The 23,729-nt window shown below is 37.9% G+C and overlaps 1 protein-coding gene across 3 annotated transcripts in view; it reads left to right on the top strand.

Moving 5' to 3' along the window:
- Positions 1-19,395, top strand: part of LOC139754099 (BBSome complex member BBS7-like) — a 29,519-nt gene extending 10,124 nt beyond the window's left edge. For all 3 annotated transcript variants that reach the window (XM_071671181.1, XM_071671182.1, XM_071671180.1), the window contains 12 exons: positions 1,869-2,065; positions 4,781-4,991; positions 5,368-5,452; positions 7,787-7,892; positions 8,429-8,546; positions 10,567-10,719; positions 12,822-12,959; positions 13,794-14,006; positions 14,187-14,291; positions 15,523-15,624; positions 16,955-17,102; positions 18,418-19,395. In XM_071671181.1, the coding sequence (XP_071527282.1) occupies positions 1,869-2,065; positions 4,781-4,991; positions 5,368-5,452; positions 7,787-7,892; positions 8,429-8,546; positions 10,567-10,719; positions 12,822-12,959; positions 13,794-14,006; positions 14,187-14,291; positions 15,523-15,624; positions 16,955-17,102; positions 18,418-18,560 (1,719 nt within the window). In that variant the 3' untranslated portion in view covers positions 18,561-19,395. The remainder of the gene's footprint in view (positions 1-1,868; positions 2,066-4,780; positions 4,992-5,367; positions 5,453-7,786; positions 7,893-8,428; positions 8,547-10,566; positions 10,720-12,821; positions 12,960-13,793; positions 14,007-14,186; positions 14,292-15,522; positions 15,625-16,954; positions 17,103-18,417) is intronic.
- Positions 19,396-23,729: the final 4,334 nt, after the last annotated feature.

Raw genomic sequence — 23,729 nt, 5'->3', positions numbered from 1 at the left:
AACATGTAGTTTTTTGAGCCTTTTTGTAGGTGTAGGTTAAGTGTTCTGGACAGTGAACAGGTTGTGCTACCATTGTCGGTCATGTTAGGAGGGGGCTCACAATCTTCTCGTTGGCATTAGAATTCATAAGCCACTTTGAATTATTGATTGTAATGTGTCTTGTTATTTATATAGCTGGTTGTTCATGATGAGGTTGCTTGTTTATTGTTTCTGTTATAGATAACTAGCTTGACTTTGTTGTTGTGTTATGTGATTGATGTTTCTGGAGATGATGTTATGTAGTACATGATCATCTGTCTTTTAAGCAGTTGACATCTGGTTGCTGTGATGTATTTTGTGTTTTGTTATGTTGTTTAGAGTTTCTGCCACTGTGAGTTTGATTTAGATGAATTACTTTAGTTGTTTGTCGTAGTCAGATTTTTTCTTGCCATTGTTAATGAATATCTGTGATCCGCTGTGTTTCTCTGGTTAAGATATGCTAGTTAAATGCAATCGTGTATGCTCGATGTAACATTTCATGGATGACTCACAGTTTTGTAGGACTGTGGACATTCAGTAGATTCATACAAACATCAGCTGAGGTCTGTTGGTTTCTCGTTAATGAAGGTTACGTACCCTTCTGTATTACTAATCACCATTACATGTAGGAATGGCATTTTGTTATTGATGCTCAGTTCATGAGTAAACTCAGAACTGAATTATCTTCTCCCCTGGGGATAGGGGAGAAAGAATACTTCCCACGTATTCCCTGCGTGTCGTAGAAAGCGACTAAAAGGGGAGGGAGCGGGGGGCTGGAAATCCTCCCCTCTTTTTTTTTTTTTTTTTTTTTTTTTTTTTTTTTTTTTTTTTCCAAAAGAAGGAACAGAGAAGGGGGTCAGATGAGGATATTCCCTCAGAGGCCCAGTCCTCTATTCTTAACGCTACCTTGCTAATGCGGGAAATGGCGAATAGTTTGAAAGAAAGCTGTCTTAAGATGGGTGAAGTGTGTTTCATCTCTCACAATTATGTAAATGTTATCAACATACCTGCACTATGTAGCCGGGCGTAGTGAGCCTCCCTGTACAATATTGTTTTCGAGATAGCACATGTAGACTGCAACAAGGGTGCATCCCAGTGGCAAACCTATGGCCACTACTTCTGTCTGGTACAAAAACTAGAGTTATGCTTTGAAAAAGTACCTTTGCATCTGGTAAAAACAAACTAAGATGCAAAATGGTCTTTCCTTTGAGAAGAAGAATGATAAGAGCAACATTAGTAGTTATCTTTAAGGTCTCAACTGAAAATCTTGATGTTCAACTCTAAGCTGTGGCAGATGTGAGATGATCTTCTTGAGCCTATGATTCAACATGTAGATGTTTAGAAATGATGGCTTTAGATTCAATCTTTTCTATTTGATTCCTTTCTTTTATGACTGACCTCACTGTAAGCTTTTAAACATCCTAGCCCAGAAGTCAAGGACTCTCTTAAACTTATCCTTTATAAGCTAATGAGATTCTCAACTCCACCCACACCTCTTAAATATCAAATACACTAAAGTGTCAAAACTTCCAAAAACAAAACTCAGAATTCTATGGATGGTCTCCGATTGTTAAGATACATTGTCATAAAAACAGTTTTTATGGTGGAAGGAACAAAGGTACTTTTGCCCTGTGGTGGAATTATCCTGATAGGGGATTTTGATGTCTGAAATTGATTGTGAATATGTGGAACTATATGAGGGAGGGAAAACAGGGAGGTCCTTGGAATGTGTTCAGGAAAATTTGCTGTTCTGCCATATAGAGAAACGTAGATTTGTGCAATTGCTTTTTAAAAGCTTTTTTCCCTTCAGGAGTAGAGGAAATAATATCTTTTTCTCATAAAATCAACAGATGAAGTCCTTGGTACCTGTGTTAGCTTGTGAAGATCGTTTACTTCGAGTAATGAGAGATTCTGAGGTGTTGTACTCTGTAGAGCTACCCTCACCACCATCTAGCCTTCAGCTTTTTTACAATGATGGAGGAGAAAACGGAGATCAGTTATTATATGGCACTTCTGATGGCAAAATAGGTCTGGTGCAACTTGGAAGGTTAGTACTGAATAAGAAATTTGAATGCACATTCTTTGAGCACTATCACATTCAATAGTATATACAGGGTAAGACGTTCCAAGCCCATTGTAGTATTAGGATTTGTTCTGCAGGTAAGGTAGCAGTGGCTGATTTTTTATTTAATCACCATTAAGTGAACTCTTTATCAGGTTTGCCTTTACATACATTTAGAACTTGGACATGAGAAAAATATTTGCCACATATTTACAAGAAACTCTATAAAGCAGTTGTCAATTGCTTGAAAAAGTAAATATGAATGTGTGGAGAATATGTTGGTAGCCATAAAAGATTTAAGAATATTGTGATTTAGACATACATTAGAATGGTATATTGAACATTATAGATGACAGGAAGTATGAATAGGGTTATATATCTATGCCATATATTTATCATTTGATTTGCATGTGAGTTACAGTTTATAGTCAACTAGCCTTTCTTCTGTTATACACTGTCAGGCTATTATTGCTCCTAATATCTTACCCCTTTCAGAGACTCAATTCTCTTGTGGGTTTTCCTTAATCCCTTCAGCATCTCCGGCTATAACTTTAGCTTTTAGTTTCACCTCAAGAGGAAGTCTGTGAATTTTCTGACACCAACATACCTATGGCACACTTTGTGGAACTCGAGTCTCTAACTTTGATCACATGCATTAGAATTGGTTTCCTTGCTATCTCTTTCTTCCTATTGTGCCTACCTATCTTATAACTTTGAAAATCTTATTACTTTCCTCAGCTATAAATTCCTGCCATGAGACTTTAACAGCCTCTCATCCTCAAGCTGAAGTCTTCTGCTTAGGAGATATCAAAAACATCAGAAGAAATGGTTAAAATCTTCCCACCAAGATGATGGAGTTGGTGGGGGCGATCATTTTTTTTTTTCCATTCTTCATGATATAAAGCAATTCATAAAACACCCTATCCATATGGCAGAGTGCTAAAACCTTTCTCCCAATAATCTGATTTGCTTTTCATCTCTAATCCTTCACACTGTAGCTACATAAGCTTTCCCCAAATTGGTTCATTTTACCACATTCTTGTCAAGTGTCTGTTTACTAAATTTTTCTCCTCCTCCAGTTGCCCCATGTCCTTGAGTGATGTATTTGTCATTGCTGAGCAGATAGCATAAGTTGTCATTGTGGGAATGGAGGCATGAATCTATCATCTTCTAAAAGTTTCATTTCTTCCAGTCTGTGGCACAACCATTCCAGTTGTAAGGCAAGGGACCTGGTATATTAGACATAGAAAAACTCTCCTTCCTCATATCTGCATTTGACTGTAGTATCCACTGAAATCGATATAGATATACTATTTGTGAGGTGAAATTTTCCTGTGTCCAAAGGATATGTGACAACCTCTCCTCATCTCCCACTGATTGTTACCATAGTTCTGATGGTAAGATGTCTGTCTTTCCTATTGACAAAATAATTTTTTTTCTTCTATCTTTCCTCTTTTAGCTCCACCTTAAATGATTGTAATATTCCCTCACCTCCTAATTCTGTACTGTATGTCTTCCTCAAATCTCTTTTTGAATGTGTAAAGACAGTTTTTCTCTCTAAACACAGGTAGGAATAAGGACAAGGTGTATGCTGTGTTTTTACCTCTTGCTTCTTAAAAGTCACCTTTTCCATCCTCCTGAATTCATGAGTAAAGCCTGTTTTAAAGATGATTTTAATCCTTTCAACTGTCTTTCTGTTCCTCTAACTTCTGTGATTTCCAAAGCCTCTGAATCTCACCTCAGCTTCCATTTCTCTAAGCATTTTGAATCTCAAAGTCTTACTTCTGATCATGAATATGAATTTTGGAATGTGAAGTCTAACAGGGATATCCTTTCCCATCTTACTCATGTCCAGTCATCCTTTTTGAAAGACTTTAGGGAATCTTATGGAGCTCTTTATATATTGACATCTTATGGCATGTTATGGATTGGAGTTTGGTATCCATGTGCATTTCTCATGCTGTTAACCTCTTCCCAAAACATTTTTTTATCCTCCCTGAAGTTTACATATACTTGCTCAACCCAACATTCATATGCCCTCTTTTTAAGCTCCTTATTCTTCTTGACCACTTGCCACTGTCTCTTGTACATCTCTCACTCACTTGCTTACCATGCCTGTAATGCTCCTGCTTTTCTCTTTTCTTCTAGCATCTTGCATCAAAACTGCCGACACACTCGCTCAGCTCCTCCCAAAATGCCCACTTCTCTTTGTTGTCCTTCTCATGTCCTCTTTGTTTTTCTTCTCATAACCTTCTCTTTGTTTTCCTTCTCATGACCATATGCATAAGCACCTCATATAATCCACTTATATTTCTACCCACATTAGTCTTAAGCTTACTTCCTTGTGCTCTTTCACACATTCTCATAACTTTTCCTTCAGCAGATATGCTACACCTTCTTTAGTTTGTACCCTTACACTAACCCCGGACTTTACATTAAGACATTCCCAAACCATTCTTCCCCCATACTTACCAAAGTTTAGGCTTATATTTGATACGACTCAATGCTGCAGCCCTCTTATTTTGACATAGCTCAATCCCCAATCATTTTGAATTGAGCTTGTGATCAAGTAAATTCCTTCTTATCCAAGGGGATCCAAAGGATGGAGGATAACTGCTCTAACACTTAGATGTACTGTTTTATGATGTTAAAAATGATTTTTTCTAGCCTTAAATTCTTGTGTACCGTATTATATTTCAGGGGCTCAGCTGTGCATCGTTGGGTTTGTGAAAGTGGCAGTGGTGTGGGGAGTACTAGCACTTCACGATATGGTGGTATAACATGCATGGATCACCATGATATGACGGGTGATGGAGTGCGTGATCTTATTGTTGGAAGAGATGATGGTTCTGTTGAAGTTTTTTCATATGAAGATGGAGATGAATCTGAACCAACATTGAGGTTTTCTATAGTGAGAAGCACTTCTTTGTTGTTTTGTCCTTTAAATGAAATATATCATGTATAAGGTACATTGTTTGTCTAAAGTACTTGTCCTGCAAATTATGTAAATCATGTAGTGTTCATGCAAAAGTCCATCCGACTTTTTCAGAAAAAAATTCAAGCCCGAAAATATTAAAAAGTCCTTAAAATTGCTATGTGGCTCATCATTAGGGCTTGAGAAAAATGGTTTGAATTTTGAATATTTTCTCTTCTCTATGATCTGCTCTGCAGGCACGATAGACTTTCTATTGGATAACTCAAGGGCAATCGGAGTTTGGGCCTTTTAACTCTCAGTAATTCCAGTGAGGAAGCATTGGCCTTCATTCACAACCTTGGGCTTTTTTCAGGCATGCAGTGAGAGTGTTACATCAGTGCAGGGAGGTGTTGTTGGGAATGCAGGCTATGAAGAAATTATTGCATCAACATATACTGGTAAGCTGCTTGTAACTGATGGCAAAAGCATAATTTTTGCTTGAGAAGTTCTAATGCATTTTTTGGAAAAAGAGAAATTGATGGCTATCTTTCCTGTACAAAAAGAATCTATGATACGATTTTACCGAGAGAAACATCTTGTATGAAAGACTATAGCTGGTTCAGAATTTTAGAGGTTTTAAAAGGAGTGCATCAAATGGAAAATGGGGAACATGAGAATAGGAAGTGAAAAGGACAGGAAGTCATTGCAGCGGAAGTCCTTTGTGAAGCTAGCCTTTAGAATGGAAGTACATGGAATGAATTTTTCCTTAAGGACTGAAGTAAGAAGGTGGATCATTGGTACAAACTACAGGGGGGATATGAAGAGATGTTCAGAGCCTGTTATATAATAGTAATTTTTCCTGAGGCTCCCTGCAATAAACCAGATATAGAATAGGAAGAAGGATGAGTAGCAGGGTGGATAGCAAGTCTTCGAGAGGGGATTCATCATCCTTACCCTTTTGATAGCCAACGTGGTTGGGGACATCAGCTGTGCAAAATCAGTTCCTACAAAAGGTACATTGTACATATATAAGAAAAATAGATAATATAATGCCCATTGGCTGATAATGAACTTATTTGCCAATTTATAATGGCTATTCTGCATAGTTAAGTTCAGTTAGAAGAGTAAGAAGGCTCTCCACTTCCTCTGGCAACACCCTCTCGCCACTCCCTCTGTCAGCAGCAGACACCAGAGCAATGAGTGGAATCATCATCTTGTAATTTTGAAATGAAACAAGCATGGAATTTTGCAGGAATAAATGGGAAGAATTCTTACTGGCTATTGTATATGTTATACTTGATTGCTGTTTCCTGCGTCAGGAAACAGGCGAAGAATGGCCTATCTACTCGTATGCACACATACATAAACGCCCATACACGCACATATACATACATATACATATCAACATATACATACACAGACATATACATGTATACACATGTGCATAATCATACTTGCTTGCCTGCATCCATTCCTGTCGCTACCCCCCCACCACACAAGAAATAGCATCCCCTAGCTATGACTTTGTTAGAGAAGGCCATCTTCATCATTTGGAGTTTTGGTTTACCTCTCTTATCAGCAAAGTCCTCCAGTACTGTAGTAATTTTCCCATCTCTCTTCTGGTTCTTTATGAAATATGCATTTTCATCTTCATGTATTAATCTTGAATACTTTGATTTTACTAAACCTTCCATTATACACGAATGTACCTCTCTGATTTTTTATCTTTAACAGTATATATTACCCATTTTTGTGGATGTACTCATTAAACGACTCTGTCTCTCCATTAAATGTCCCCAGAATTCACTGTGTTCCACTACACAAGCCAAAACCCTGCTCTTGTTTTTGAGCCCCTTAGCTATTTTCTCTTTTCTTTTCGTTACTTCCTTTAGCAGTGTCTGATCTCTGTGATGATCAGTTCCTTTTATTCATCTGTCCCACTGTCTACCAGAGAAGACCCATTTGATACATGTACCCTCTTTCTTTCTCAGTTCCTTTGATTGCTTTAACTTTGTTATTGGGTTCTGTGATAATATTTGTAAGTTTCTTAATCACATCTATTTTGCTAAGAAATTTTATTCTGTTTCTTTATGGTTGACTATAATCTCCATATCTTTATGGTTCATTTGTTTCTGCCGTCAGTTTTTCTCCAGTCTTTTTTATTTTGGTTGTAAAAGTCAGAAAATCACATTTATCCAGCTTCCTTCTTGCTGATTTTGTGGCAGTTTTGAGGTCAAGAACATTTCCCTCTAGTAACTCTATTTAACTGATGGTATCAATCCTCTATGCTCAAAGTTTCAGAATAAAAGTGAGTACAACCTTCATATTGTCTTTAGCATGCCCTGCTGAAGAGATTTGAAAGTTGGTTGTTATCATCTGTCGACACCTGAGCAATATGATAATCTTATTTAGGTGGTTCCTTAGTTGGTAACTTTTGACATTCAGATGAGTATAGTAATGGTGGGGCAACCATATTATGATTTTATAGACTGCTTGTCATCTGTTGTTGAAAGGAGAGACTTGTACAGAATCAACCTCTTGTATCATTAGTTTGCCTTTGGAGAAGTTTCTTTGATTCTAAACTTATTCAATACATTTTCTCTTTGTCTTCATGACATTTGCGTGAAACTCACTCGAGATACGAGGAGCTTGGTGTAAGGCATTTGAATTACAGTACAGTAATCTTATTGGAACTGATATTTGTTTATTGTTAGATAAAAGTGTTTGATGCGCAAAGATGGTCTATAAAAGTAAAACAATGCTTCTAATAATAATCAAATATTAACTGCCAGGCTGGATTTTTGGTGTTACATCAGAGCCCATGGACCGCCACATGACCTCAGAGTCAGGAGTTGTTCACATTTCACAAGACTCAAAACTCAAGATACAGAGATTGAGGTACCTTTAATGGATGCATGGCTCCTATTCAATAATGTTTTGTGTTTTATTTTTCTTTGATTGTTTGGTTTTGTTTGTTTACCTGGAAATTCTTTGATTTTTGCTTTGATAGCACTCTTTGCTTGAAGTAGGATTAGTTGCACTTCCAGAATTGTTTATGGATATTGAGATTACTACTGTCATTTTCATATTTTTACCGTTCCTCATCTTAACTGAAATACATTAAGAAATGAAAACCGAATATCTTTGAGATGTGAAAAAGCTTTGATTCAAATATGTGTACAATATATAAAGAACAGGTGGGACTCAATGAGTTAACTGGAATCATGTTAGTATTATAGAGTGATTAAAGAGTAGAGTTTAAAAGTTAGTGCTTGCCTTGTACTTCATCATCATGTATTTTTGTGTTTCCATACCACCTGATGCTTCTGTCAGTTGATTTATTTGAAGGCACTTGTGCTAATAGCATTGTAAAGGAACACTGCTTCTTTAATCATTTTTATCCTATCTCTTCAAGATATAGTACTGTATTTCAGATCAGAGATAGATGATCTTCAACAGCAAGTCCTAAGAGAACGAGACCAATACCAAGCTGCCACTCAGAGTGCCTTCCCTGGCATATCGGCTGTTCCATTCTTCTCTGTAAATGATAAGGTAAAGGAACAATTACAAGAAATGATATGGGAAATATTTCATGACTTTAGTATTTCTATATGCCCCCCCACCTCACTGGCAATGGAGATATTATCTCAATTTGTACTTGTATATGTGTTCATTTATTATTTTATTATTTTGCTTTGTCGCTGTCTCCCGCGTTAGCGAGGTAGCGCAAGAAAACAGACGAAAGAAATGGCCCAACCCACCCCCATACACATGTATATACATACACGTCCACACATGCAAATATACATACCTATACATCTCAATGTACACATATATATACACACACAGACATATACATATATACACATGTACATAATTCATACTGTCTGCCTTTATTTATTCCCATCGCCACCTCGCCACACATGGAATAACATCCCCCTCCCCCCCTCATGTATGCGAGGTAGCACCAGGAAAAGACAACAAAGGCCCCATTCGTTCACACTCAGTCTCTAGCTAGAGACTGAATGTGTTAATATGCTTTCAAATTATTTTTCACTACAACTTACAGTCCAATATCTATTCTGTAGATCTTTGTACCTAGCTTCATATTGTTCAAAGGTTTTCCAGTCATTATTATTTTACCTGTGTAGCATGATAGATACAGGGGAACTCCTTTGTTTGTCATTGCTATCAGTTTACTGTATAGACATCCATCATCCATGTGTCATCTGGAGTCACAAACTGGTTTAGTAAAGGTGACTGTGACCTGATCTGTAAGGTTAGGTCAGATACACATAGTATTTTACTTTAAACAGCTGTTTCTCAATATTTAGATTATTGAAGTGTGTATGACCCATAACTAGTTTGAATTTTGTGGAGTTATGTGCATTATGAAAAAGTTTGATTTGGACCTCAACCTGATTCATGATTTTAAGAACTGACCTGTCCATTATCGGTTAGGTCATACACATCAAACTGTGTATTTTATACAGTTATTTCCCAGCATCTAAAGATCTGACTGGCATAAGATCCGTGAATAATTTTTGAATTTTTTCTAAGCTGTGACCAGTATAAAAAGATTTAATCTGCTGTTTGATTTGGCTCATAACTTGAAGAAAATTCCAGCTTTGGCCATGGAACTTTATACAGTATTTTTGATATATTTCAGACGGTATCTCCACCCATTTGTTTATCACTCCCAGTATATATGCAGTAATGCAGATTACACAAAGTTTTCAAACAGCCTTTTAGTTTAGTGTATCAAATGATGGCATTGTGAGTAGTCAATGTTTTTATGTTTGAGAGGTTTTCTGTCATCAGTTTTGCAACTGATGGCCCAATATACATCATAATAAAACGTGATTAGCTGTTTTTTGACGAAATTTATTTCCTTTGCAATGTTTCCCACAAGCTTCAGAAATATTCTTGGAGAATATAGTGGTCACAACCCTTTCAACCCACATGATTCCGACAAGGAGACACTAACCTTCACATATCCCATACAAACACCCTTAGGGTCATCATAGCCACTTGTTCATTATTTGGGCCTCCCCTTGGATTATCAGCAACTCCTCCCAACTGACATCTTTGACCCACTCTCTACCAAACGTTCAGAGCTCACATTTTTTCTTGGAATACAGCTGATATGCATTTTTGCTTAATAATGATGTTCAGGTTTTTTGACATGAAGAAATGTGCTTCTCAAATTTATTGTGAATTATACTCAGCAGCCTGCAAGGGCCTAGGAAAAAAGATCAACCTTGTATGCATAAGACTACAAAAATTTGTTTACATATCCCTTATTTTCCTTCAGGTTATCACCTTTAGGATAAGTTGGATGATTCCTCTTTATAAGAGAACACTGAAATGATGTTGACATAAGGTTCCATTCTTTGTAATGCAGTAAACATGGTGGATTTGTGAAATATGATTAAGTAAAAATTCTATTGCTAGCCTGAGGGTTTAGGGCTGGAGATCACAGTTTTACAGAATTAATCAATCTTAACATTATGATTTTAGGATTTTTAATTGTTTTGTTATTTGATATTGATTTATGATTGTATTTTACAAGATCACCCTAAATCGCAGTGATGCTTCATACTTACTGAGTCTAGAAGTTCAGACAGCAATAGACAATGTGCTGCTACAGAGTGATGTCCCTATTGATCTTCTAGATGTAGAGAAAAACTCTGCTGTTGTCAGCTACAGTACCTGTGACCCAGATGTAAGTATATTACAGGAAACAAAGTAGGAGCAGGAATGCGTAATGAAACCAATGAAAAATTTGAAAGATCATACAGGCATGTATGCATGTATAAGATACCTTTTTTTAATTCCCAATTAGTGCATATTATTAGGGAGCCTTACATACTAAGGCCCACATCTCAGCCTGATACCTTTATCAAACAGAATTTTGAATTTTCTAGTAAGGTACTCCCACCACTTACTATTAGTTCATTTAGCTTGTCTCGCATGTCTTTTGCTTATACCTAAAGAAGTATTTTCTCATAGCCTTTCGAGTTTCATCTTGCCATGTGAATAGACAAAATTCTTTTTTCATGTTTGTTTGTCCCTTCCTGCATTGCAAAACGGTACCAGGAACAGACAATTCAATTAATTTTCTTAACTTTTTTTTTTGCATTATTTTTTCTCAGACTTAATTCATCTCATAAACTTTTTCCTGATAGCTTTTCATAGTATGATTTATTCTTTTCCATAATTTCTCTTTGTACCTCCTGTTTCCATTGTAAAATAGTATTCTTATATATTCCATTCACTATTTCACATGCTGGAAAAATATTATATACATCCTTCTGCATCTCATTCTCTCTAGTTTGTTTTTCTGTCATATATTCATAGCTCCCTCCTGCTACTTCTCTTTAAGATTTTTACTGAATGTTTAATTGAAAGGGGATCTTTTGTGGTACTTCTTTTTTTATCTGTTAATTTTGATAGAAACATTGGTGTGAATAGAGATGCATTTACAGATTTCATGAATTCTATCTCTCTGTATCTCTGACACCTGATCCCAACTGGAACTCCCTCAATGGGATGGCCATGGTAATAGTGTCCATAACTAGTGAACTCCATTGTTGCTCCTTAGCCTTTAGTGCCTTACCCTAAACAGGCCAGTGGCAGAGGGCAACTCTGGTGCAGTGTTTTTCAGAGGTTCCTGCTTAATATTCCTGCTGAATACTTTTATTTAATGGTCCTGCTTAAAGTTCATGCCTGAATATTATAGTCTCACAAAGAAAAAATTACTGTTCCAAAGAAAAATAGAAGTAGAAGTAAAACTTCTTTTGGAATGAGAAGCTTCATCAATGATTGAGGTTATTTTTAATGTCCTATTAAGAAATAGAAAAATATATATGGGAGCTCTATTCATTTACAGAAAGAATATATAAAAAGTAACATTTTTAGACATAATTGCTTTTCTCTGTCTGTACATACCCATGATATTAAGTCATACAGTATGATGATAATTGTCATATAATGGATCTTGTTGCACTTGTTCAGCATTGAATTACTTCATTTTGTATTTCTTTAAGTGACTGGCTCTTGATATAGGTAAATTGTTAGTACTGTAACACAATATAGTAAAGGAGGTGAGATGTCGGGGTGACATTCTTAGTATGTGATTTAGTTGTTGTTTTTTGCCCAAATATAGGGAGTAGCAATATTCATGATCTTTCCAGGTCTTCAGGTGCTTCTTTAGTGGGTATTATCACATTATACCTCACAATATGCGCAGAAGAAAAAATTGAGAAATTATTTGCCACATAAGCACACCTTGTTCTGTCTTGGAGAATACTTATGTCTTGCTTTTCCCCGTCTCAAGGACTGGCGTCTGTTGAATTGATGTATATTTTCAGATGAATAAGTTTTCAGTGCATTTATTTAAGCATATTGTGTAACGAGTAAAGAGAAAAATACTGTATGTTGTAAGCTTGCTTGTATTTTTGAACATGGAGGGAAGCATGTATTGGTGGATGTTTAAATTGGGTAATAAAGACCCCCTAGAATTTTTGGATAGCAGTGCTGTTCTATGGGTATTTCTGTAATGTCAGTGTATGTAGAGCTGATTTTTGTTTTTCAAAATTTACAGGACTCAATGTATGTAATCCCCCTAACAGTAATAGTGTTGCAGTGATACACTTCCTCATTCAAACTCCATTGCACTTTGTATTGAACACTATTTCACAGTTTGAAATGTTACTCATACTGCATGATTCATTTATCATTGGAATAGAAAATATCAGATTTCTGGCTATATCTCTTTAAGTATGGAAAACAACTATGAAAGCATAATGTTTTTTTTCTTTTTAGAGTGGAAATTTTCTTCTTGCAACTTACCGATGCCAGGCCAACACCACTCGTTTGGAGGTTCGCATCAGGACCATTGAGGGTCAATATGGTACACTTCAGGCTTACATCACTCCAAGACTCCAGCCTAAATGTTGCCAAGTTAGTGTTATGCCTTGAAAATGACTTTTTATAATCAAGGTTATTTTTCGACAGTCTATATAAGGGTGTTGATTACTTGGTCCGAGGTCATGTGGTCACAGTTCCTCCAATACAACTCGGTTAGATATGCTAGTATTAACCTGGACAAGCCACACTTGGCTTGGTGGTTGACCTCTTCCCACTGTCCTAGTAGATCTTCTTCCCTTACTCTCTTCAGCTAGCTTATTATATTTGCTGTTACACCAAGGAGCTGTGTTGCCTGCTTGTCCATTATTATCCTATCTACCATCACTCCCTTGGCAATCTCAGCTCCTTTGTTACCAGTTTATTTATTTCACTTTTCTGTCACTTCTGTTAAAAGCTGTGTGCAACAGTTTTTGCCCATCTATGTTTCCTCTTACCATAGATTTTTATTTTAGTAAACTAGTTATTTAGGATGGGAGATGAAATAAATTTCAGTAAATTTTGGATGAAACTGGTCCAACAGATAGAGTATCATTCTGGTTATCTGTTTAAACATCAGTCCAACTGTTTGTCTGTCCATCTGTCTGATAATTAACTATGTTTCCATTTACATGGAGTGAAATAGTTCCACACATATTTTGTTTGTAGGAGTTGATCATGCAGCCACCCATCTTGCAGTCAGCCAAAAGGGTAGGGATGCCCCATTTCCCATAATAGACTTACTACCCGGATCCAGTTAGTAGTAATGCTAAAAATAGGTGCACATCAAATGTATTTGGTATTCCAGCATATAAGCATATATTATATGGAGTATACATTGCTTGACTTGTGGCTCATCTTTATTTTCATATTATCCTCCTTTTTTTTCAGGTTCGTCAGTACCGGATCAAGCCTTTGTCTCTCCACTCCCGTATTCATAGTTTTGATCCCAATCGGCCATATAACACTTTAACTCTGAAAGGACAATTCACTTTACCAGAAATACATGCATGGGTAGTTTTCTGTTTACCTGAGTTACCTGAGCGTACACCTGCAGAGGAACATGCAGAGTTCACTTTTGTCTCAACATTCCTAGATACTCAGGTACGTGGCAGTGCTTTGTGAACAACTTCAAGTAGACTTATGCTTCAAACTAATTAATTCATATGCTCTTAAGGTAGTGCTTTGATGAATTAATGGGTTCCATATATGAAGCTTCATTGTATATTTACATTTGAACTTCTCCAGATAGCTATATATTTGTAAGCAGTAATTTTTCTACAGCTGCAGTGTGTGTATGGAGCAGGAGAAGCTGTGTTCAAATCAGACAACATCTCCACAATCTCCATTCTTAAGGATGTGCTCACAAAAGAAGCAACACGAAAAAAAGTATGGTTCCCATTATTTTGTAAGTTTTGAAGTTCATTTTGCAGAGCCTATAGCATTACTTGATCAGTTTATGTGTCCTTTTACTGTAGATTTATATGCCAATAAAAGCAAGTTTCTGGATTCTATGAAGGTGATTGCTCTGACATCTTTATTTATTTTTACATATATCATTTTGTACTTGTTCACCATTTCCCACATTTTCAAGGCAGCACCTGTGACAAACAAAAACACCCCAACCAAAGCCTTTGAGGAGGATGAGCTTTTCTTGTTTAGCTCCCTTTGTTCCAACTTTTAGAACTTGAAATACAAGAAAGGGAGGGTTACCAGCCCCCTGTTCCTGTGCCTTTTATTTACCTCCTATGATGTGCAGAAATGAATTGGAAATATAATTTCTCCCATCCCTATGGAGATGTATACTTTATTTTTTCATCTCTTCCCATTGATGGCATGTTGTACCCACATCACTACATTTTGTTCTATCCCTTGCATGGCTCATACCCTGCTCTATGTTCAGGCCTCAAATACTTCAAGCATCTTGCACTCCATCCTTTCACCTTCTTGGTTTCCCGCATTTTCTTGTTTGCCCCACCTCTGATATGTATATCCTGTTTGTCTTCTTTTCCTTGCTCATCCTCTCCATATGTCCACATCATTTGAGCACATCCTCTTCATTTCTCTCCTACATACTCCTCTTACTGTTACACCTCTCTCTTACCCCTATCATTTCTTATTCGGCAAACCTTCCTCACACCATATATTGTCCCATGACATTTAATTTCCAACACATCCACCCCCTTTACATTTTTATTTGAGGCCTATGCATCGTGTCCATACGTAACTGTTAAGACTACTACTGTGGTATCACATATACCCTTCTTTACCTCTCTTTCCACACATTCCTCAGTGCACCAGGACCTTTACTCCCTCACCCACCTTATGGCTCACTTCTGTGTCCATGTTTCCATTTGCTACCATAACTTGCTTACCATAAGATGCAAAATTCTGTTTTTCTGTTTGACATTTTAAGAAGCGAAAGTGGCTCTCTGGCAAAATGTATGAGGAGGATCTTGCATCTGCCACTCAGCTGTGAATCTGGGGGAAAAGGTGTCTTAAATATTAGTTGATTGAGGTCTATCATTTTATCTCAAACAACTTACCATATAACATAATTACCTCAGATATTGTGTTTAAAACCACTAGTTAACGTACTTCCATTGATTTTGTGTTTAAGGTACGGCTTGACATATCATGTGAAGTTAGTGAAGAAAGTGTTGTTCATGCCCTTCATCTCCTCCACCCCCGCCTTGAAGCACAACTAATGCTAGCAAAGCAGGTATTTACTCACAATACTTTGACTATTTGACTTACTGATTACAAGTGGCAATTTGTGATTTATTTCTCACTTACAGAACCAAATGGGTATACAGTTAAGCACTTGCTTGATGGGGGTGAAATTAAGCTCATCCATGAGGATTCACTCCACTTGACCATCATAAAGTGCATGAAGCTGGCAGATGCTCATTCACAGCTCTCAGTGATCATACAGCTACCTGTCTAAGCCTATAATTTCATGGCACTAAGATGAAGTGTAACTCCCATTCATTACCACTTACTCTAGCGATGTGTGGATCTCTTGGCCATGCTGGACATCAATTTGCATTATATGAACTTTTATTGCTATCCATCAGCAATATCCGATGGATAGTGTTGTATTTCGTTCATGGGCTTTCCATAACACTAATTGTATGTGTTTCGTTATGTCTTGAGAACTAATGTATCCAAAGCCACTAATGGCATCAGCTGCCATGATATGGCAGTCACCTTAGATTTTGTTTAGATGTGTCAGCCTGACCACTGCTTTTTGTTTTTCTTGTTTTTCCTCTGTTTTAGAATGGTTCTAGATCTGATTCCATACAAGCATATGTAACAACAAAGTTCAAAATTACTTGTAGAAATGGGTGCCATAATCTGCAGATATAGACCATAACTTGGTTTGAAGGATGCTTACTGGCATATGCCAAACACTGTCGCTCCCTAACCACACAGGAAGTAGCATCCCCCACCCTTCAGTGAGGTAGCGCTAGGAAAAGACAAAAAAGGCCACCTTCGTTCACACTCAGTCTCTAGTTGTCATGTGTAATGCACCTAAATCACAGCTCCCTATCCACATCCAGGCCCCACAGACCTTTTCATGGTTTACCCCAGATGCTTCACATGCAGTTAACATGAGATGGCTGTGCTTAGGGCATTCAGTAGCCTGTGTCATCTTGGTTACCTTAAAAAATTTGAAAGGCCATGTTTCACACTGACACACTGAACTTAGGCTAAGGATCTACTTCATCTATTTCAGAGACCACATGCATCATTAAGCTTTTTGATCAGCAAGGTACACTTCCAATTGAATCAGGGAAAAGGTTCATTTACAACTGGGACTAGAACATATGGTGTAAGGATTGACTATTTTGAGGAACATTTCATTGGATAAGTTGAGCTAAAGGAGCCTTTGGGATCTCACAAAAACTTATTTTCAATAATATCTCTGTTTAGGTCCTGCTGACCTGAACACAGGATACAGTTGCTCATAAGGCTTTGTCTACAAAATCCATATTTTCATCAGAGATTTATCATATATTGACATTCATTGATGTTTCTTGACTCCTCAGGTGTCACTTATAGAGGCTCTTCGGGAATTGGGATCACATGAGGCAGACACCAGTTTCCTGTCTCCAGAGTATCAACACATTCTGGACAATGCCGATGAACTTCAAGCACAATATCGAAAACAGCCATGTCATTTGGAGCGCCTCTATGGTTAGATTTGTTTCTTTTTCTTACTGTATCAAAGTTGAATTGCAAACAGGAGCTAGAGGGGTCTGGCAACAGTGATCCAAACTTCACGCAACTCTTCACCTATATATAGGCATTTAGAAATAAATAACTTTCAGAGCAAAGCTGGTAGATAACCCCACCTCACAGGACACAGCACAAGTGCATGATGGAAAAGAAAAAAAGATAAAATATACATTCTCTCTCCTCATCAACTAACAGATGACTGTGCCTTAAAGGGGAGAATCTTCGCTTGGCCTCCTTCTCTGTTCCTTCTTTGGGAAAGTGAAACAAGAGGGAAAGATTTCCAGCCTTTGCTCACACTCCTTTTAGTTGCCTTTTACGACATGCAGAATAAGTGCCAGGAACAGATGAAGTGGCCTCAATTGCTCATATCCACTCTCTAGCTGTCATGCATAATGCACTAAAACCAGAGCCCCTTATCCACACTTAGGCCCCATAGACCTTTGTATAGTTTCTCCAACTGTTTCATGTGTCCTAGAACATGCATTGACAGCATACACATCATCATTCCAGTTCACTTTATCCCATGCACTCCTCACACCCTCTTGCATGCTCAGGCCTTTAACCTTCAAAGAATCTTTCACTTCATCCTTTCACCTTTCTCTTTCTTCCAGCACAGCAGATTTGAGTGCAGAAATACAATGTTTTTGATAATTTTCCTAAATAGTGAGTTTAAGGAAAAGGCAAGTTTGGAAATATAAGGCACCAAGCCCAGAAAAAAAATTAAAAGAGAATTACCATCATGCTGGGTAAATGCACAGTAAACTTTTATTGAAATATGAATTAACTCTTCCTTCCTACTTTGCCCCCTCTAAGGTTTAGGTAAATTGCCAACAACTTTCAAATATTTTTAAGCCAACAGACTTCTTTTTCTGGGTATTTTCTTTGGTCAAAGACTTGCACAATATTATAGGTTCTATCATACAGCAAAATGTATTTTTGTAATTAGGCTTGTGTTCACTTACTGAGGGTGGAGAAGGGTAGTCCACTTTTAAGAATTTTGACAGCCTCTACCCACCAAGGCCCAGCTTTTGTTCTGCATGGTAGAATTGTGCCCTTTGATATATTGCAGTGTATTTTAATGTTTAAACTTGGCACATAATATTAGGTTAAAGGCCCTGAACTAGTACTGTTCATTAATCTGTTATTGTTAATATCATTCCCTATACTTTCACTTCTCTACACCCCTCTAATGAAATATATGTAAACATCATTAAGTTACCATATATATAAATTGCTCATTGGTTAATTAAGAAGTCATTTGTGTTTGTTTCAGGTATGATCACTGACCTCTACATTGACAAATACAAATTCAGAGGTGTTAATGTGAAAAGCCGTGTACCTCAGCTCCTTGAAATATTAGACAATTATGGAAGCCTCAACATACAACATCTTATAAACTTCTTCCAAGCACAGTAGGATTACAATTACCAGGAACTTCTATATTAAGTATGTGCAGTGTGCTGAGCTTTTATAATTTTTTTCATACTTGTACACTGTTTCCTACTTCAGTGAGATACAGCCAGAAACAGACACAAGAAAAGGCCTCATTCATTCACATCCAATCTCTAGCTGTCACATGTAATGCACCAGAAACCACACCACCCTATCCACAAACAGGTCCTACCGACCTTTCCATGGTTTCCTCCAGCTGCTTCATATGCCCAGGTTCAGTCCATTGACAGCGTTGCCCCATGTATACCACATCACTCCAATCCTCTCTATCCCAGACATGTCTTTGACCCTACTGCATGTTCAGGCCCTGACCACTCAAAATATTTCCACCCTTCCATCTCCAGTTTGGTTATCCACTTCTTTTCTCCTCCACTTCTGACACAAATATCCTCTTCATCAACCTGCCATCTCTCATTTTCTCCACATATTGAAACCATTTCACTGCTTCCGTTTCAGCTCTCAACCACACTTCTTTAATATTACCTACTCAGTTAAACCAATTCGCACCACATATTGTCCTTAAACATTTAATTTCCAACACATTCATTCTTCTTTGCACATACCCATCTATGACTTACCTCACATCCATACAACATTGGGATTACTTTACTGTCAGACATACCCATACCAGTTTATTTGATACATTACTTAACTCTCTTCCTTGTTCTAGAACCAAAATCTAGCAAGGGAAAGTTGACTGTACTTAACTGCATCGCTCTTGCTAAAATCTTATGCTTCATGTTTATGGCAGAAAATGTTTATATATTCTTAATAAGAGTAAAGCATTTGCAGTTTATGACTTAAGCTATTACTTCTGAAAGCCCCTCACTAAGGATTGTCCTATGGAAAGTATTTACTAATAGTGCCAATAATTAGGTGAATTTTGGTGTCTCCATCATATTTTTATTGTTTAAGAATTAATAGTGTTCTTTATATCTTTTCGAGCACAACTGAACTTGAACATTTTTCCATATTTTCTTTTTTTTTTTTATTTTTTTACATTTGATTGCCATTTCCCACATGAGGTAGCACCAAGAATAGATGACGAAAGGTCACATCTGTTCTCTAGCTCTCATGTGTAATGCACCAAAACCAAAATTTTGTATGTGGTATTATATCAAAAACATAACTGGCATATACTGTATGTAGGCAAGTTCTCTGTAGTGGCATGAGAAGAGTGGGAGGTGGGCTGTTTAGAAAGGGTAGTGAGTGGTGGGATGAAGAAGTAAGAGTATTAGTGAAAGAGAAGAGAGAGGCATTTGGACGATTTTTGCAGGGAAAAAATGCAATTGAGTGGGAGAAGTATAAAAGAAAGAGACAGGTCAAGAGAAAGGTGCAAGAGGTGAAAAAAAGGGCAAATGAGAGTTGGGGTGAGAGACTATCAGTAAATTTTAGGGAGAATAAAAAGATGTTCTGGAAGGAGGTAAATAGGGTGCGTAAGACAAGGGAGCAAATGGGAACTTCAGTGAAGGGCGTAAATGGGGAGGTGATAACAAGTAGCGGTGATGTGAGAAGGAGATGGAATGAGTATTTTGAAGGTTTGTTGAATGTGTCTGATGACAGAGTGGCAGATATAGGGTGTTTTGGTCGAGGTGGTGTGCAAAGTGAGAGGGTTAGGGAAAATGATTTGGTAAACAGAGAAGAGGTAGTAAAAGCTTTGCGGAAGATGAAAGCCGGCAAGGCAGCAGGTTTGGATGGTATTGCAGTGGAATTTATTAAAAAGGGGGGTGACTGTATTGTTGACTGGTTGGTAAGGTTATTTAATGTATGTATGACTCATGGTGAGGTGCCTGAGGATTGGCGGAATGCGTGCATAGTGCCATTGTACAAAGGCAAAGGGGATAAGAGTGAGTGCTCAAATTACAGAGGTATAAGTTTGTTGAGTATTCCTGGTAAATTATATGGGAGGGTATTGATTGAGAGGGTGAAGGCATGTACAGAGCATCAGATTGGGGAAGAGCAGTGCGGTTTCAGAAGTGGTAGAGGATGTGTGGATCAGGTGTTTGCTTTGAAGAATGTATGTGAGAAATACTTAGAAAAGCAAATGGATTTGTATGTAGCATTTATGGATCTGGAGAAGGCATATGATAGAGTTGATAGAGATGCTCTGTGGAAGGTATTAAGAATATATGGTGTGGGAGGCAAGTTGTTAGAAGCAGTGAAAAGTTTTTATCGAGGATGTAAGGCATGTGTACGTGTAGGAAGAGAGGAAAGTGATTGGTTCTCAGTGAATGTAGGTTTGCGGCAGGGGTGTGTGATGTCTCCATGGTTGTTTAATTTGTTTATGGATGGGGTTGTTAGGGAGGTAAATGCAAGAGTCCTGGAAAGAGGGGCAAGTATGAAGTCTGTTGGGGATGAGAGAGCTTGGGAAGTGAGTCAGTTGTTGTTCGCTGATGATACAGCGCTGGTGGCTGATTCATGTGAGAAACTGCAGAAGCTGGTGACTGAGTTTGGTAAAGTGTGTGGAAGAAGAAAGTTAAGAGTAAATGTGAATAAGAGCAAGGTTATTAGGTACAGTAGGGGTGAGGGTCAAGTCAATTGGGAGGTGAGTTTGAATGGAGAAAAACTGGAGGAAGTGAAGTGTTTTAGATATCTGGGAGTGGATCTGTCAGCGGATGGAACCATGGAAGCGGAAGTGGATCATAGGGTGGGGGAGGGGGCGAAAATTTTGGGAGCCTTGAAAAATGTGTGGAAGTCGAGAACATTATCTCGGAAAGCAAAAATGGGTATGTTTGAAGGAATAGTGGTTCCAACAATGTTGTATGGTTGCGAGGCGTGGGCTATGGATAGAGATGTGCGCAGGAGGATGGATGTGCTGGAAATGAGATGTTTGAGGACAATGTGTGGTGTGAGGTGGTTTGAGCGAGTGAGTAACGTAAGGGTAAGAGAGATGTGTGGAAATAAAAAGAGCGTGGTTGAGAGAGCAGAAGAGGGTGTTTTGAAATGGTTTGGGCACATGGAGAGAATGAGTGAGGAAAGATTGACTAAGAGGATATATGTGTCGGAGGTGGAGGGAACGAGGAGAAGAGGGAGACCAAATTGGAGGTGGAAAGATGGAGTGAAAAAGATTTTGTGTGATCGGGGCCTGAACATGCAGGAGGGTGAAAGGAGGGCAAGGAATAGAGTGAATTGGAGCGAGGTGGTATACAGGGGTTGACGTGCTGTCAGTGGATTGAATCAAGGCATGTGAAGCGTCTGGGGTAAATCATGGAAAGCTGTGTAGGTATGTATATTTTGCGTGTGTGGACGTATGTACATGTGTATGGGGGGGGGGTTGGGCCATTTCTTTCGTCTGTTTCCTTGCGCTACCTCGCAAACGCGGGAGACAGCGACAAAGTATAAAAAAAAAAAAAAAAAAAAAAAAAAACTTGTTATTTGTATGTTTAAGGCATCACCTGCCTAACTTACCTGTTTGGCATGTTGACTTATTTGCACTACCAGTTAATTCACTGTTTCCCCATGTAAATTAGTTTATTTTTTCTGTGGAGTGAAGAAGATGGGATGATGAAATATTGACAGTTGCAATTAGAACTGAATAAATGTAATATGTATAGTATTCTTGGTTAACTCCATAACATTAGGAGAGTATTGTTCATATAACTCGTGTTATCAGGGGATTTGAGAATTCTTTATTGACAAGAAACAAGAAACAAATTTTCATTAGAAGTTTCAGTAAAATTATCAGTTTAAGAGGTAATGCTACAATACATGTGAATATGTGGTGGAGTGTAGTGGAAGAGAATGGTGTGGTGTTCATGTGAGTTTGGATGGGGAAGGCCAGAAAGAAGTTGGGTGCATGGGAGTAGAAGTGGCAGCAGAAGCCATTGGGTCTGGTTGGTCTGTAGGATAGGTTTTTGGGGTTGGGGGAATGCCTGGGTAAGGGTCAGAGTCTGTTGGAAGTGATAGAAGAATGGACTGCCCATACATCACACTTTTCTCTTACACTAGCAACTTTGTCATCCTACCTCTCATTACCCTTTCTCTACTGCCGAACTCCAACCTTCCACATATCACACACTTCTCTTGCAGATTAGCTCTACTTCCCTTAAGATCTCCTATTTTTCACAGAGTTCCCTAACTCTGTTTACTCACACCTTTAGCCTTTCTGCACTTAATCTCTCCCAATATCTCTTCACACAAGCAGCCTCTTTTGCAAGCTCACTTACTTTCATTACCCTCTTCTCATCCATATCATTTCCTCTTTTCAGAAAGCCTCTACAAATCTTCCCACTACTTAGTTACTAATTATTTCTTCCTGTTATCATTTTCACTGATACCTCTCAGCATGTATCCGTCCAAAATGCATCAAAACTATTGACACAGTCGCTCAACTGCTCCCAAAACACTTGCCTCTCATGATCTTTCCTCTCATCGCCAGGTGCATAAGCACTAAAAATCACCCATCTCTCACCATCCACTTTCATTTTTGCCAACATCATTCTAGAATTCATTTTCTTACCCCCTTTCTCACACTCACAACTCCTGCCTCACCATTGTTACTCCTCTCTTATCTCTTGTCCTATCAGGAACCCGACTTTATTCATAAGACACTTCCAAACCATTCTTCCCCTTTACCTTCAAGCTTTGTTTCACTCAGAGCTAGATTATCCAGGTTTCTGTCCTCAAACATACTATACCTAACTCTCCTCTCTTCTCATCTTGGTTACATCTTTACACACTTAGGCATCCCAGCCTTAACTTTTTTTTAGGAGAATGAGCTCTCCCTACTTAGCTCCTGTTCCATCTTTTAGAAATTAGAATGTAAGAATGGAAGGGTTTTCAGCCCCCACTCCTGCCCCCTTTAGTTGCCATCTGTGATACCGGGGAATATGGAGGTAGAATTCTTTCAACCCTACTCTCAACCACAAGATGTAGGATTAGATACATGGCAGGCAAAAAAGTTGAAAGTAAGTAATTGAAAGGATATCATGGTAGTCAAAGTAAACTAAACTGACTGATAAGGTTATGGAAAATTATGAATGTAGAATCAGTTTGTTTCCATGTTGAAACAAAACTGAAGGTAACAAAATTTGATGGCTAATTTATAATGTTTAATATTTCATGCTAAGCCTCTGATACTTTATTCAAATTCACTCCAGCCTAAATGACCACTTAATGTTAAAAAAATGGTAA

The sequence above is a fragment of the Panulirus ornatus genome, chromosome 16 (assembly GCF_036320965.1).
Source record: "Panulirus ornatus isolate Po-2019 chromosome 16, ASM3632096v1, whole genome shotgun sequence".
NCBI classification, from domain to species: Eukaryota; Metazoa; Arthropoda; class Malacostraca; order Decapoda; family Palinuridae; genus Panulirus; species Panulirus ornatus.
This window is presented reverse-complemented; position numbering and strand designations above follow the sequence as displayed.